Below are 11,902 nucleotides of genomic sequence, written 5' to 3'. Positions count from 1 at the left end.
GGATGACAATTTCACTAATTATATTGTCACATTATGTAACACACACGACCATACCAGATATCAAAGCTGACGAAAAAAAAACTTCAGCCAGTGGTTACAAAAGGTCTTCCGGCCAAAGCTATTTAGCCTGAAGCCCCCGAAGTGCAAGTGGCGCCCAAGCCAGACGGGGTGTTAGCACACAACACTTCAGACTTGCCCGATGGCGCCTTGACGTCGAACCCACTGATGGAGATGCCACACGTTCCATCCGCACCGCAATCAAGGTTGGCCACAACCGGGTCGTACTTGTCACTGGTTGTGCCACTGAAGCTTGACACGACAATATCCGTCAATTTGGCGTTGCCCGGGTTTTCCTCGCAATAGTCATCGTCCTCGCCATAGCAGCTCTGGATCTGGAAGGCGTAGTCGGAGTTGTCCACAGTGAAATCGTTGAAGGTCACATTGCTGACCGTGGAGGTACCGTGGTCGCCTCCACTCGGATAAGTCTTGATCCCGGCGGCTTTGGTGGAGTCGATCATAGTTGCGCCCGTGACATAAATATTCTTGACCGAATCGTCGCTTGACTTGCCCAGCGATCCCACGGAAATGCCATGGGAGCCGGTGCAGCTGATCGTGTCCACTGTCACGTAGTTGGAACTGGGCTTGAAAGCGACACAGTCATCATCGTTGACTACGGTGACCTCGGTGATGGTCACGTAGGTACTCTCGCCAATGTCGAACCCATCGGTGTTCTTGGGCGGATTGTCCGACTTGGAGTTGGCATCCATCTTCAAGTTCGAGAAGACAACGTTAGTGGCGCCACCCTTGACCGAGTTGAACACGTTAGGTGGATTCTTCTGACGCAGCCCGGTGATTTCCAGGTTGCTGCCGCCGGTGATGTACAAGAGCGTTGGGCGTGAGTAACTACTGTCCGAAGCAAAGAGATCCCACCTGGATTGGATCGGTCAGCCAAGTCAAGTCTTGCTTTTGAGAAGGGTGACCACATACGCATCCTGGCCATTTCCATCAATGACACCAGACCCAGTCAATGAGCGCAGTTTCATACCATCTACGTCGGAAACACTGATCATGGCAGTGCGACCGCTCCAGTAATCGGTATCGCTGGCGAACTTCAGAAGACCTTCCACCTGGATGTCGCAATCACTACAGCTGCCCAAGTCCAGCACACTGTTGAGGTAGTAGGTGCTGCCCTCGGGGAAGACGATGGTGCCACCATTTCCGCACGAGCTGAGCGCCTCGGTGATGGCGGGGACATCGTCGGTGGAGGAATCGCCTCCTGCGGTTGGGGTACAGACAGCGCGAGCGTGAAGGGAAGAATCCGGGGCTCGCTGGACCTTGGAGGGAGCAGCATTGCTTAGCCCAAGGCTGGCCAGAAGGAAGAGGTTACGGTATAGCGCCATGATAAGCGCTTTTGTGACAATGATTATGGATTACTCGCACTCTCGGAACAGGTGATCACTCCGGCGATGCCCAGCCCACTATATACGAGTCGCATCCTGCTCGGATGTATACGGAAAGTACCTCATGCGGCAGTAGTATTTAGTTGCAGCGAAATGAATCGGTGAGGATTGTGGGATGCCGAGGCAGACCCTGTCATCTCGGCTGGGGGTCAGCCTGAAACGAGCGGATGCTTAATTTAGAGACGGAGCTACCGCCGTGCCCTGACCATGTCATGGCCTGTTTAGTATCGGTTAATTGGCCTACAACAACTGGCATGGTCCTCGATGAACTGTGAACACGACTTTGCAATTTATTCTTATGCCGAACTGCCGACCGATCCCTGCAAGGCACGATGAAACCCCGCCCACTAACATGCAACACTCGACCGTTCCAGGAAGCAGAGCGGCCAGCTGACGTGCTGGTATGTCGATCCGGATAAATTGCAAGGGCTATTCCTCCGCCCCCTGCTGAGGGCTGAACCTGTCTGGTAGCTTTCCGATGGCACGCCGCCAATCGCTCCATTCTGCACGGATAACCGTCGGTGTCAACGGCGCGTTCCTGCAGGCGGAGGGTGCTTATTTGAAACGCCATGGCGTCCATTCCGTGAAGGGAAGATGGTTATTCATGGAAGTGTGGAGTAAATTCTCCGGAAATGGTGTCTCTTGGCGCTTGGCCGTCGTTTAGCCCCAGTGCCTTGTTGGCAGCCTTCTAGGGCGATGAGAGACATCTACAGGTGTCATGCCTTGAGCTGACAGCCTTGTGACATGTGCTCGGAAGCGGGTTATATAGCCACTTGGCATAGCTGTCGATTCCTTCCTTTTCTGACCCCCTGCTTGGACATCATTATCATATACAGCATCAAACCATCATGTATACTTCATACCTTCTGGGCACTCTTGCCGTCCTAACTGCTACCGCGGTCGGAGCTCCGGCAGAGCACATTAAGAAGCGAGAGAGTCGGACCAGTGCTCCCTCGGGGTGCCTGACGGTCGGATCGGACGGCACATATTCCACCATCGGCGATGCGCTTGATGCTCTGGGCTCATCGACTTCGTCCGCTTGCATTTACGTGGCTAGCGGCACATATGAGGAGCAGCTGACCATCGACTATGATGGCAACCTGACACTGTACGGTGAGACCACCGATACAGGCACCTACAAAGACAATGTAGTTACCATTACCCACACCATCTCGTCGTCGGATGCCGGCTCTCTCGACAAGAGCGCCACCGTCAACGTGGTGTCGGACGGGTTCAGCATGTACAACATCAACGTGGAGAATGGATATGGAGAGGGATCACAGGCGGTGGCGTACGTATTTTGACTTTCCCCAAAGACAAAGAGTGGTAGTTTAATAGCTTGGTAGTCTTGTCGGAAACGCAGATCAGCTGGGCTTCTATGGGTGTCAATTCAGCGGGTACCAGGACACCCTCTATGTCAAGGCCGGCACCCAGTACTACTCCAACTGCATGATTGAGGGTCAGTATATGTCCAGACAGCACGAGTAAAAATTGACTGACTATTCTAGGCGCGGTCGACTACATCTTCGGCGATGCATCGGTGTGGTTTGGCGAATGTGACATTGTGTCCAACGGCGCCGGTGCTATCACGGCCTCATCGCGGGAAACCTCCTCTGACTCAGGCTGGTACGCCATCGACAACTGCAACATTAAGGCCGCATCAGGTGTCTCCCTAACGGAGAAGGTCTATCTGGGACGGCCGTGGCGCGTGCTTGCGCGAGTTATCTACCAGAACTCGGTGTTATCGGACATCATCAACCCCAAGGGCTGGACGACGATGGCAGACGGTGCGACACCACTGTATTATGAGTACAACAACTCTGGAGCGGGATCAGACACATCAGACCGCGAGTATGAGTCCTCCATTTCCGCAGCAGTTGACAAGACCACGGTCTTGGGCGAGTCCTGGGGAGACTGGATTGATCGGAGCTACTAAGCGTGTTGTGGGCTGGACCAAAAATTAGACAAGCACCTCATCGGCGGCGCGATGAGGCCATCGTATGATCGGCCCCCACAATCAGTATAGCCACAACCTATACCTTAATATGACTTTAACATGGTTAAGAACTTGATTTTCCCCGCCGTTTCGGCAGTCTGGATCTCGATCCGAAATGGTCGGTTTTCAGCAGATCCCGCGCATATCCCGTAGAGATCCCGTCCACTCTGGAGTCAATTTCTGCTCACCACTCGGTATCTGAATGGCGTAATGGCCCCAAAATGTGGCCTGGGAGTTTATAAGACATCGGGATCTGGGGACCGCCCATAGTACTCTAGATTCTGAATCAGCACAACTAGCAACTCCATCCTACACCATCTTCACAGCACGGAACGATGTCTACCAGCTCCCCAATAGAGAGCAAGAATGCCACCGATGCATTCGATATTGAGCGACAAGCATCTGTATCTGCAACTGCAGCTGCGGTGCCAGTAGCACCCAAGACTCTCGGCGCAGGCGTAAGTCAGACCTCTACATTTACCTCGACTGTCGACTAATGTTGTTGGAATGCGCAGTCCGCGCTAGCTCTCGGCGCATTCGGCACAACTTTGACTACCCTATCCCTCAGTCTGATGGAATGGCGCGGCGTGACCATCACGAACGTCTACGTGGGCAACTTCTTCTTCATCGCAGCATTTGGACTGGTCATCACAGCACAATGGGAGCTCTCCGTGGGAAATGGTTTTGCATACACGGTATTTAGTGCATTCGGTATACCTACCTCATGCACACTATTCCCTTTTACCTCAGCATAAAAAGAATAAAAAAAAAGGCTAATCAGACTGATATTCTGAACAGGTCTCTTCTACGCTGGCTACGGCGCGATCCTCACTCCAGCCTTTGGGGTCGCACAAGCTTACGGATCCGACACAGCACAGTATAATAATGCGCTGGGGTTCTTCATGATACTATGGACTGTTTTTGTCTTCACGTTTCTGATTGCATCGTTGCCAATTAACCTGGCGAATATTGCAGTGTTCTTCTTTGTGGATCTGGGGTTCTTGACCGTGGCGGCGAGTTACTTTGCCGATGCGGATGGACACGCTGACTCGGCGAGAGCATTGCGCAAGACCGGAGGGGCAAGTTGTTTCGTGGCGGGGATGGTGGGGTGGTATATAGTGTTTCATCTGTTCTTGAAGGATAATAGTCTACTGGAGTTGCCGTTGGGGGATACGGGAAGATATTTTGCGAAGAGTAGGAAAGGGAGGGAAGAGTAGAGGGGCAATGCAGTGTAGTGGGGTTAGAAATGGATGGGATGCAGATCAACAATAGGAGTATCGTGGATCAGGATATAATGTATTGAGTTAATTGTTGTGCATTCAGATAAGGTTATGTTCCAAGCCAACCCCCGTAATTGCGCTGGTTGTGCCATTCTCAGCGGGATAACGACATCTCCCTTCCACTCAAACTATCCAACAACCCTGACCTTGTCGATCCACGATGCGATGTGCTCAAGCCCGCAGATGGCGTGATCCGTGCGCGTCATTTACAAGCTTCCATCGCAATCACAACCACCTCTGAACTACTTTTTGAGTCTATCTACAGACACTACTTATATGCAAGTAGTTGCCCTGTGCCACTATGTCCGCAGCAACTCCTCATAGCCCCCCTGAACCCCTCACTCTTCCACCTTGATATTCTCACCACCCACTATTACCATGACCCAATCCGACGTCCCAGCCACCGATCCAGCCGTCTACGAGGCCTACAAAACCCAATGGGCCTCATTACCCGACACTGCGGACGCCTGGTTAGCTCGGGCGCGTGAAGTAGCCACCGTACTAAGCCAGGATGCGGCACAGCGCGAGCAAGAGAACAAGTCCCCACGGGCGGAGGTAGCTCTACTCAAACATTCCGGACTGTTGAAGCTGCTGGGTTTCAAGAAATACGGCGGAGGCGAACAGCCCTGGAGCGTAGGATACAAGGCCATTCGCGAGGTGGCCAAAGGAGACGGGTATACACTCTCCTACCCATTCCATTCAATCCCACCCACAACACATCACAGCAATACTAACCAAAATCCACCAGATCAATCGGCATGCTCCTAGGCTACCACCTCCTCTGGTCCACAACCGCCAACATCGTCGGCACCCCCTCTCAAGCCGACCGCATCCACCAATGGATCATCACAAACAACTACTTCGTCGGCGGGGCCGTCAATCCCCGCGACAGCGATCTAACCATCACCTCCGACGGAGACGACATTATCTTCAACGGGGCCAAATTCTTCAACACAGGCGGTGTGGTCTCCGACCTCACCGTCCTAGAGGGTGTCCTGGAAGGAACAGGCGAGCACATCTTCGCACTCGTCGAGACCCGACAGGCGGGGATCAAATTCGCCCATAACTGGAATAACATCGGACTACGCTTGACCGAGTCCGGAGGAGTCAAGATAGAGAATGTGCGTGCGCCGTGGACAGATGCACTGGGTTGGGATAATGTGTTGAAGAGGCCGCGTGAAGAGGTTCTGGGCGTGCCGTTTGCGAGTTTGTTGCTTCCGACGTATGACATACTCTCCTTCCTTCACGTTATATTCATTGACGAATACCGTAATGCTAACCGAGAGCGCAGAATCCAACTCGTCTTCAGCAACTTCTATCTCGGCATCGCCCAAGGCGCACTAGCCTTCGCATCCCAATACACCGTGAGCACGACCCGTCCGTGGCCCTTCGGCGGGGACAACAAGGCCTCCGCGACCGACGAGTTCTACATTCTCGAGCGATACGGGAACTTCTTCGCGCATCTCCGTGCGGCAGAGGCGCTGGCTGATCGGGCTGGGGAGGAGATTTCATCCTTGTATCGCGAACACTCGGAGAATCGGCCTGGGTTGACGGCCAGACAACGGGGTGAGTTAGCCGAGTGGGTTGCCAGTGTTAAGGTGGTTACTACGGATGTGGGATTGAGGGTGACCTCGGGGATCTTTGAGGTTACTGGTGCGAGGGCGACGGCTGTGAAGGTCGGGTTGGATCGCTTCTGGCGGGATATTCGGACACATACCCTGCATGACCCGGTGGCGTATAAGAATCGCGAGCTGGGGAGGTATGCTCTGTTGGGTGAGGTGCCGGAGCCGTCGTGGTATACTTAAGTTGCATTTACTGATAGAGCTTTATGAATATACATGTTCCAACGATTGTATAGCTGAGATGTTGGTGTAGACTACTGTCACGAGATCCCGTAAAGTACGATTGTATACCACGGATACTGTGTAAGTGTACCATCATGTTGCTTAAAATGAAGCCCGAATATGAATGAAAGACAGCTACAGAAACCAATGAAGGTAGAGATATAGGGTTAAAGTTCAATTTCATGGCAATTAACTAACAAAGCATGCAGAGCGAGTAGTAATTGCTCACTCAGTCTGATTTCACGAGGAGATTTCTGCTACTCTCCCTGGACTACTTCATCTTCCCGCTTTGGCCGCGTTGACTGAAGGGCGGAATAACGGCCAAGATCACCGCACAGGAATAACGAGTGCCGATACTAGCCTCATTGCCATAAGATATGTGAGAAAATGTCATCTCCTTATGCTTGGCTTCGCCAAGCCAGGTAATGCCGGGGAGGTAGTATGACGGCCAGACATCGTTGGTCACCTGGCAAGTGGAAAGATTAGTTTTAAAGTCCACAAGAAGATCTGAGATGTAGCTTACCTCTTTGAGGTCTTCCTCCTGTCCGCGATCAGACCTAATGTACCTTTGGAGACGCGGAGCCACACGGACACCCCATTCCTCGTAGAGGCTGTTCGGCTTCTTTGGCAGGTGGTGCTTTTCTCCAAACGAGAAGGCTTCTATCACATCAACCACTTCGCGTGTCAACAACAAACGCTTCCAGTGCTGGTCCACATCAAGAAGTGCACTACTAGACTTCCAAGGGTACACTTCGCTATACCTGAGGGAAGACTCTTTGCCCTTTGCCAGGTAATCTTCCGGAACAGAACGCCGGTATTTTCTGTGGTACCACCCAGGCCCAGAATCTGAGTCTTGCTCAGAGCCTGAGTCCTGTTCAGAGTCGGCGAAGTAGGGTGCCCCATTATCTTCATAGTCTTCATCATATTCCAGAACCGGGAGGATGCTGACATCCATACCAAGCGCTTCAAAAACCGCATAGACGACAAGGTCGGCGCCCTTCAATGAACGCGGGAGCTGGAGCCCGGCTATATCCGAAGAATGGGGATAGGCATGGGAGCAGTGGACTCCAAACACGCCGCCTAACACAGACCATCAGACATGGTATATTCGGAGGACAAAGAAGACATTGATTGGGGGCAACTTACCATCTTTCATGAATCCAGGGGTGGTGAGTAGACTTTCAATCAACCCATAAAGTGGGAGAGTGTGTGGATCAAGCACGGGACGGATGGGAGCGAGTATGGCACCGGGCATTTCCCGTACATATAGGTTGTATGTGAGCGTGATCCGATGGCCCGCTCTGATCGTCTCGATTTCATGCTCGCAATCCGAGTAGAAGGCTGCCCATTGGATACTAGATCTACTTTGTCGGCTCCATTCAAACTTGGCCATCTGCCCGTGATGCTGCACAGTCAGGTTGCCTCCCTCGAATTGGCATGGCAAACAAACCACGAGTGATCCAATCTGGTGCTCCGAGCGTGGCGTGTCAACATGCTTTCGGAAATGCCCAGAAGGGCCCGAGTATACCTGCAGTGGTTTCAGTCAGCACATCATGATGTTAGGGACGGGAGCAAACGGACATTCAATTTATACAACTCAGCCTTCAGCTTGCGGAATTGCAATCGATTCTCGGTCTCACTACTGATACCAGGTAGAAGGATCTGCTCGATGAGCTCAATTATGCCAAAGTCGGCTGGGTGGAAGCTCGTCAAAAATCGGTCGGGGTCAAGCTTCCCTGCCCGACGGTATTCAGGGTCAAGGATGTCCTGCCCACCCCTACCAAAACTCGCAGGTTGGCAAGCATCAAGAAGTGTTTGGAGTTCATGGATTGAACCATCGCTGGTCTCACTTAGCACTGGGAGTGTGAGCTTTTGTGCGGTGGAGTCGTGCTCGGCACCCCAGTGAACCACCTGCACACGGGGTGAAGTAGGTCCAGCTGCTGCTTGCTCAGAGCCGTTGGGATTCGCAATCGGGATGTTGCCTCCACATGTAAACAAGGCAGACGAGGTTTCGCTCTCAATTGCCTCTCTCAACTGCTGGCATGCCTGTGTAAAGGCAGCAGTCGCTAAGGACGAAGATCCGGTGGTACTCTTCTCTTCCGCTGTTGCCACGCGTGCCGCACTCAAGGTATCTAGGATTCGATCCATGAAACCAGGTACAGGGGTTGCAAGGCCCTTTGTCTCACGCACGTCTCCCTTGGATTCCTGTTTTGGTCTATCCTCAGATTCAGTATCTGCTGCGTCGGTACCCTCAGTTTCCATATCATCTGTCTCCATATCCTCCGGGTCCTCATCAACTTCATCGAGACTATCTTTGTCGGAAGTTTGCTGCAGATATTCCCGGTCACAGACTACCCTGGAGCCGACAGCCTCCCATCGGCTATTGATCCTTCGAAGAACTTTCTCATTTCTAAGGACATCAGTGTTTTCCTCGACATAGCCCGGAAGAAGGCGATTCAAATTGTCTCTGAGTTCAGAGGCAATTTCCCGCAGCTCCTCGGCACCCTCCCCACTCCATTCCAATGGCTTTGGGTGCTTCTTGGGGGCTCTTCTTCCAAAGCCATAGTATGGTCTAGATTCCAACTGATTCAGGATGGAACGGTTTAGCCGGTAAACACGGACAAGGAACCTGTCAACGCAGGCATCTACTTTGCAGTCCTGTCAAATTATATCAGCACGTTTTCAGGATGGTCCAGACGCTATCATGATCGGTATATATCCATGGTAAAATAAAAGAGATATGGTAGAAAAAACAGAATGTGAAAGAACAAGCCTCAAAGATGGATTTCCACATCAACCAGCCAACACACAACAGAGTACTTACCTCGATGGCAGTCTTGTTGACCCAATCCTCCAGATCTACAAGGGTGCGCTCAAAATGGGCTGGCGAGCGAGACATTTTCCGTCTTGTTGATGGCGAAGGTAGTTGTTGTAGTAGACTTCGTGATGGGGATTGAAACAAACGGCAGCGAGTGAGGTGGGATGGGTATTTATAGTGGAGGGAGGAGAGTCCGGATGAGGTGAGGATAGGGCAAGAATGATGGCATGGAAGGTGCCGAGGGATGCATCACCTCCAGGCAGCAAGAGCGGCAGCCTGGAGCTTCAAGGTCTGAACAAGGGTAACCTGCATACGAGCGCTGCGGCACGTTAAATAAGTCACGCATGGCAATAGTTTAGAGTCTCGACTGGCAGTAGAGGCCGGATGAGTCCAGGCTGGTAAGTGTATGAACTGGGAAGAATCCGATCAACATCCAGCCTGGGCGTCGGGGTATTGAGTTAGTGTTGCACAGGTACGGGACGGGCTGTCAATGCAAGGAACTTCGTTTGATACTAAATTGCTCTAATAAATCTTTCTTCTGATCAAGGAAATATTGTATTGTTGAAGTACTCAGACACTATTGTCTTTTGCCTGTACTGGATCGAAATTCAACCTCGGTGGTGAGCGATACTAGAATAATTACTACCTGAACAGAAGCTTGAAATGGACTGGACACATGAGTGTTGTACCCCATTACTACTGCGATCGAACGTCTGTCCAAGCAGCCGAGTTTCACAATCGAAAGGACGGTAACCTTTGACCTACTAGCTTCTGCGATCGTAGCTGGCAATGTCTACTGGAAAGCATGACAAACTCGATTCTCCTGTTTCATAGTGCGCACAGATCCCTTATCACCTGCCTCGCGTGTAACCCAAACATCCTGTGCCATCACAGGCCAAATTTATGTAAAGAAAGCTATCGCTCTCATGCAGAAAATGGATATCGATCAATCTGACCTTCTCCCGCCCTCGGTGTGGATTCCTGTGTTTTAGATGCCTTGTGAGCATTCCACATGACATCAGGATCGGCGCCCTACGCGCCCTTAAGATATAAAAATCAGCGTCAGACATTCTCCCCTCTGACACCTTTCATATCCTGACAATGGTCGCATCAGCAGTATATACTCTTTTGGGGCTTGCCTCATTCGTCACCTCATCTCCCAGTCAACTAACCCTCACCTCCACCACACCATATCTTGACAACGCCAAGTCTGCCGTGAACACGCTACAGAAATGGTACAATCAAACTACAGGATTGTGGGATACGACCGGCTGGTGGAATAGTGCCATTTGCCTGACCGTCCTGGGCGATCTCACAGCACTGGATTCTTCGATGCTCAACTCGAGCTCAGCCACATTCAACAACACACTCATCCAAGCCCCGAAGTCCACTCTTTCCCATAGCGTTCGCAAACCAACGTCGCAATACAAGCGTCAATCACCCCTGAGCGATACTGAATCTGGTACTGAATTTCTCAATGATTACTACGACGACGAGGGGTGGTGGGCGCTGGCGTGGATTCAGGCCTACGATTTAACTCAGGATCAGCGATACCTGGACACTGCGGTGAACATCTTTGATGACATGACAGCCGGGTGGGATACCACATGCGGGGGGATCTGGTGGGACAAAAGTCATACAGGCAACAACGCTATCGAGAATGAACTGTTCCTGAGCGTCGCTGCTCATCTAGGGCGACGAGAAACCGATAACGCATCTTACTATCTCGACTGGGCAATGAAAGAATGGGATTGGTTTGAGAATAGCGGGTTGATTAATAGTCAATATACCATAAATGACGGACTGGATCTGACAAGCTGTCAGAATAACAATGGAACAGTCTGGAGCTACAATCAGGGCGTGATTTTAGGGGGACTGGTCGAGTTGTCGCAGCTAGCCTCAAATACATCGTATATAGCCACAGCGCAGCGGATTGCCGATGCAGCTATACAGACATTGAGCGATGCCAATGGGGTGCTCAAGGAATCCTGTGATCCGAACTGCACCGGGGATGCACCACAGTTCAAGGGAATCTTGATGCGAAATCTTCAGATGCTATACCAGGCTAGTCCTGAAGACGGGGTGAAGCAGTTTCTGCAGCAGAATGCCAATAGCATCTGGCAGAATGACCGGGGCGATGAGAATCAACTCGGCCCCGTCTGGTCAGGGCCTTTCACTGCGGCTAATGCATCTACGCAGAGTTCTGCCTGTGAAGCATTAGTGGCGGCGGCAGCCATTCGCTGAGCCGGCCATTCGCTGAGCTTATGTGTCACTGGAATAGTGCTTGCGCGTTAATAATGAAAGAGAGCTAGATTCACGCAATACATTCATGGGACTGTGCAGTGATTGCCCATCACGGGACTGATGGACATATCTAATATATAAAGGCTTGCCTCGCCGTCTTCTCCTCCAACTTCTGCATTTTCCTGAGATGGGTGAGTTCGAACCAGTGCGGCTGGGAGCAGAGAGTCTCAAGTTGGATATTTTGACGCGGGTCTGCCGTT

The 11,902-nt window shown here is 51.7% G+C and overlaps 6 protein-coding genes across 6 annotated transcripts; 4 read left to right on the top strand and 2 right to left on the bottom strand.

Moving 5' to 3' along the window:
- Nucleotides 1-122: 122 nt before the first annotated feature.
- AtWU_03304 (putative extracellular exo-polygalacturonase) lies at nucleotides 123-1,400 on the bottom strand (the record flags this gene model as incomplete). Its single annotated transcript, XM_035498417.1, has 2 exons — nucleotides 123-930; nucleotides 988-1,400. 2 exons carry the CDS (start codon nucleotides 1,398-1,400, stop codon nucleotides 123-125), a joined length of 1,221 nt encoding a protein of 406 aa, XP_035354310.1.
- A 908-nt stretch (nucleotides 1,401-2,308) lies between these two features.
- pmeA (putative pectin methylesterase) lies at nucleotides 2,309-3,396 on the top strand (the record flags this gene model as incomplete). The annotated part of the gene is made up of 3 exons (XM_035498416.1): nucleotides 2,309-2,751; nucleotides 2,807-2,919; nucleotides 2,969-3,396. The coding sequence occupies 3 exons, from the start codon at nucleotides 2,309-2,311 to the stop codon at nucleotides 3,394-3,396; spliced, it is 984 nt and encodes a 327-aa protein (XP_035354309.1).
- Nucleotides 3,397-3,791: 395 nt separating this feature from the next.
- On the top strand, nucleotides 3,792-4,673 carry AtWU_03302 (thermophilic desulfurizing enzyme family protein; the record flags this gene model as incomplete). The annotated part of the gene is made up of 3 exons (XM_035498415.1): nucleotides 3,792-3,914; nucleotides 3,972-4,167; nucleotides 4,255-4,673. 3 exons carry the CDS (start codon nucleotides 3,792-3,794, stop codon nucleotides 4,671-4,673), a joined length of 738 nt encoding a protein of 245 aa, XP_035354308.1.
- Nucleotides 4,674-5,114: 441 nt separating this feature from the next.
- AtWU_03301 (thermophilic desulfurizing enzyme family protein) lies at nucleotides 5,115-6,541 on the top strand (the record flags this gene model as incomplete). Its single annotated transcript, XM_035498414.1, has 3 exons — nucleotides 5,115-5,410; nucleotides 5,485-5,958; nucleotides 6,028-6,541. The coding sequence occupies 3 exons, from the start codon at nucleotides 5,115-5,117 to the stop codon at nucleotides 6,539-6,541; spliced, it is 1,284 nt and encodes a 427-aa protein (XP_035354307.1).
- Nucleotides 6,542-6,851: 310 nt separating this feature from the next.
- AtWU_03300 (2OG-Fe(II) oxygenase) lies at nucleotides 6,852-9,479 on the bottom strand (the record flags this gene model as incomplete). The annotated part of the gene is made up of 5 exons (XM_035498413.1): nucleotides 6,852-7,046; nucleotides 7,104-7,660; nucleotides 7,727-8,108; nucleotides 8,162-9,238; nucleotides 9,405-9,479. The coding sequence occupies 5 exons, from the start codon at nucleotides 9,477-9,479 to the stop codon at nucleotides 6,852-6,854; spliced, it is 2,286 nt and encodes a 761-aa protein (XP_035354306.1).
- A 1,020-nt stretch (nucleotides 9,480-10,499) lies between these two features.
- On the top strand, nucleotides 10,500-11,642 carry AtWU_03299 (putative glycosyl hydrolase; the record flags this gene model as incomplete). The annotated part of the gene is made up of 1 exon (XM_035498412.1): nucleotides 10,500-11,642. One exon carries the CDS (start codon nucleotides 10,500-10,502, stop codon nucleotides 11,640-11,642), a length of 1,143 nt encoding a protein of 380 aa, XP_035354305.1.
- Between the last annotated feature and the right edge of the window lie 260 nt (nucleotides 11,643-11,902).

The sequence above is a fragment of the Aspergillus tubingensis genome (assembly GCF_013340325.1).
Source record: "Aspergillus tubingensis WU-2223L DNA, scaffold_4, whole genome shotgun sequence".
NCBI classification, from domain to species: Eukaryota; Fungi; Ascomycota; class Eurotiomycetes; order Eurotiales; family Aspergillaceae; genus Aspergillus; species Aspergillus tubingensis.
This window is presented reverse-complemented; position numbering and strand designations above follow the sequence as displayed.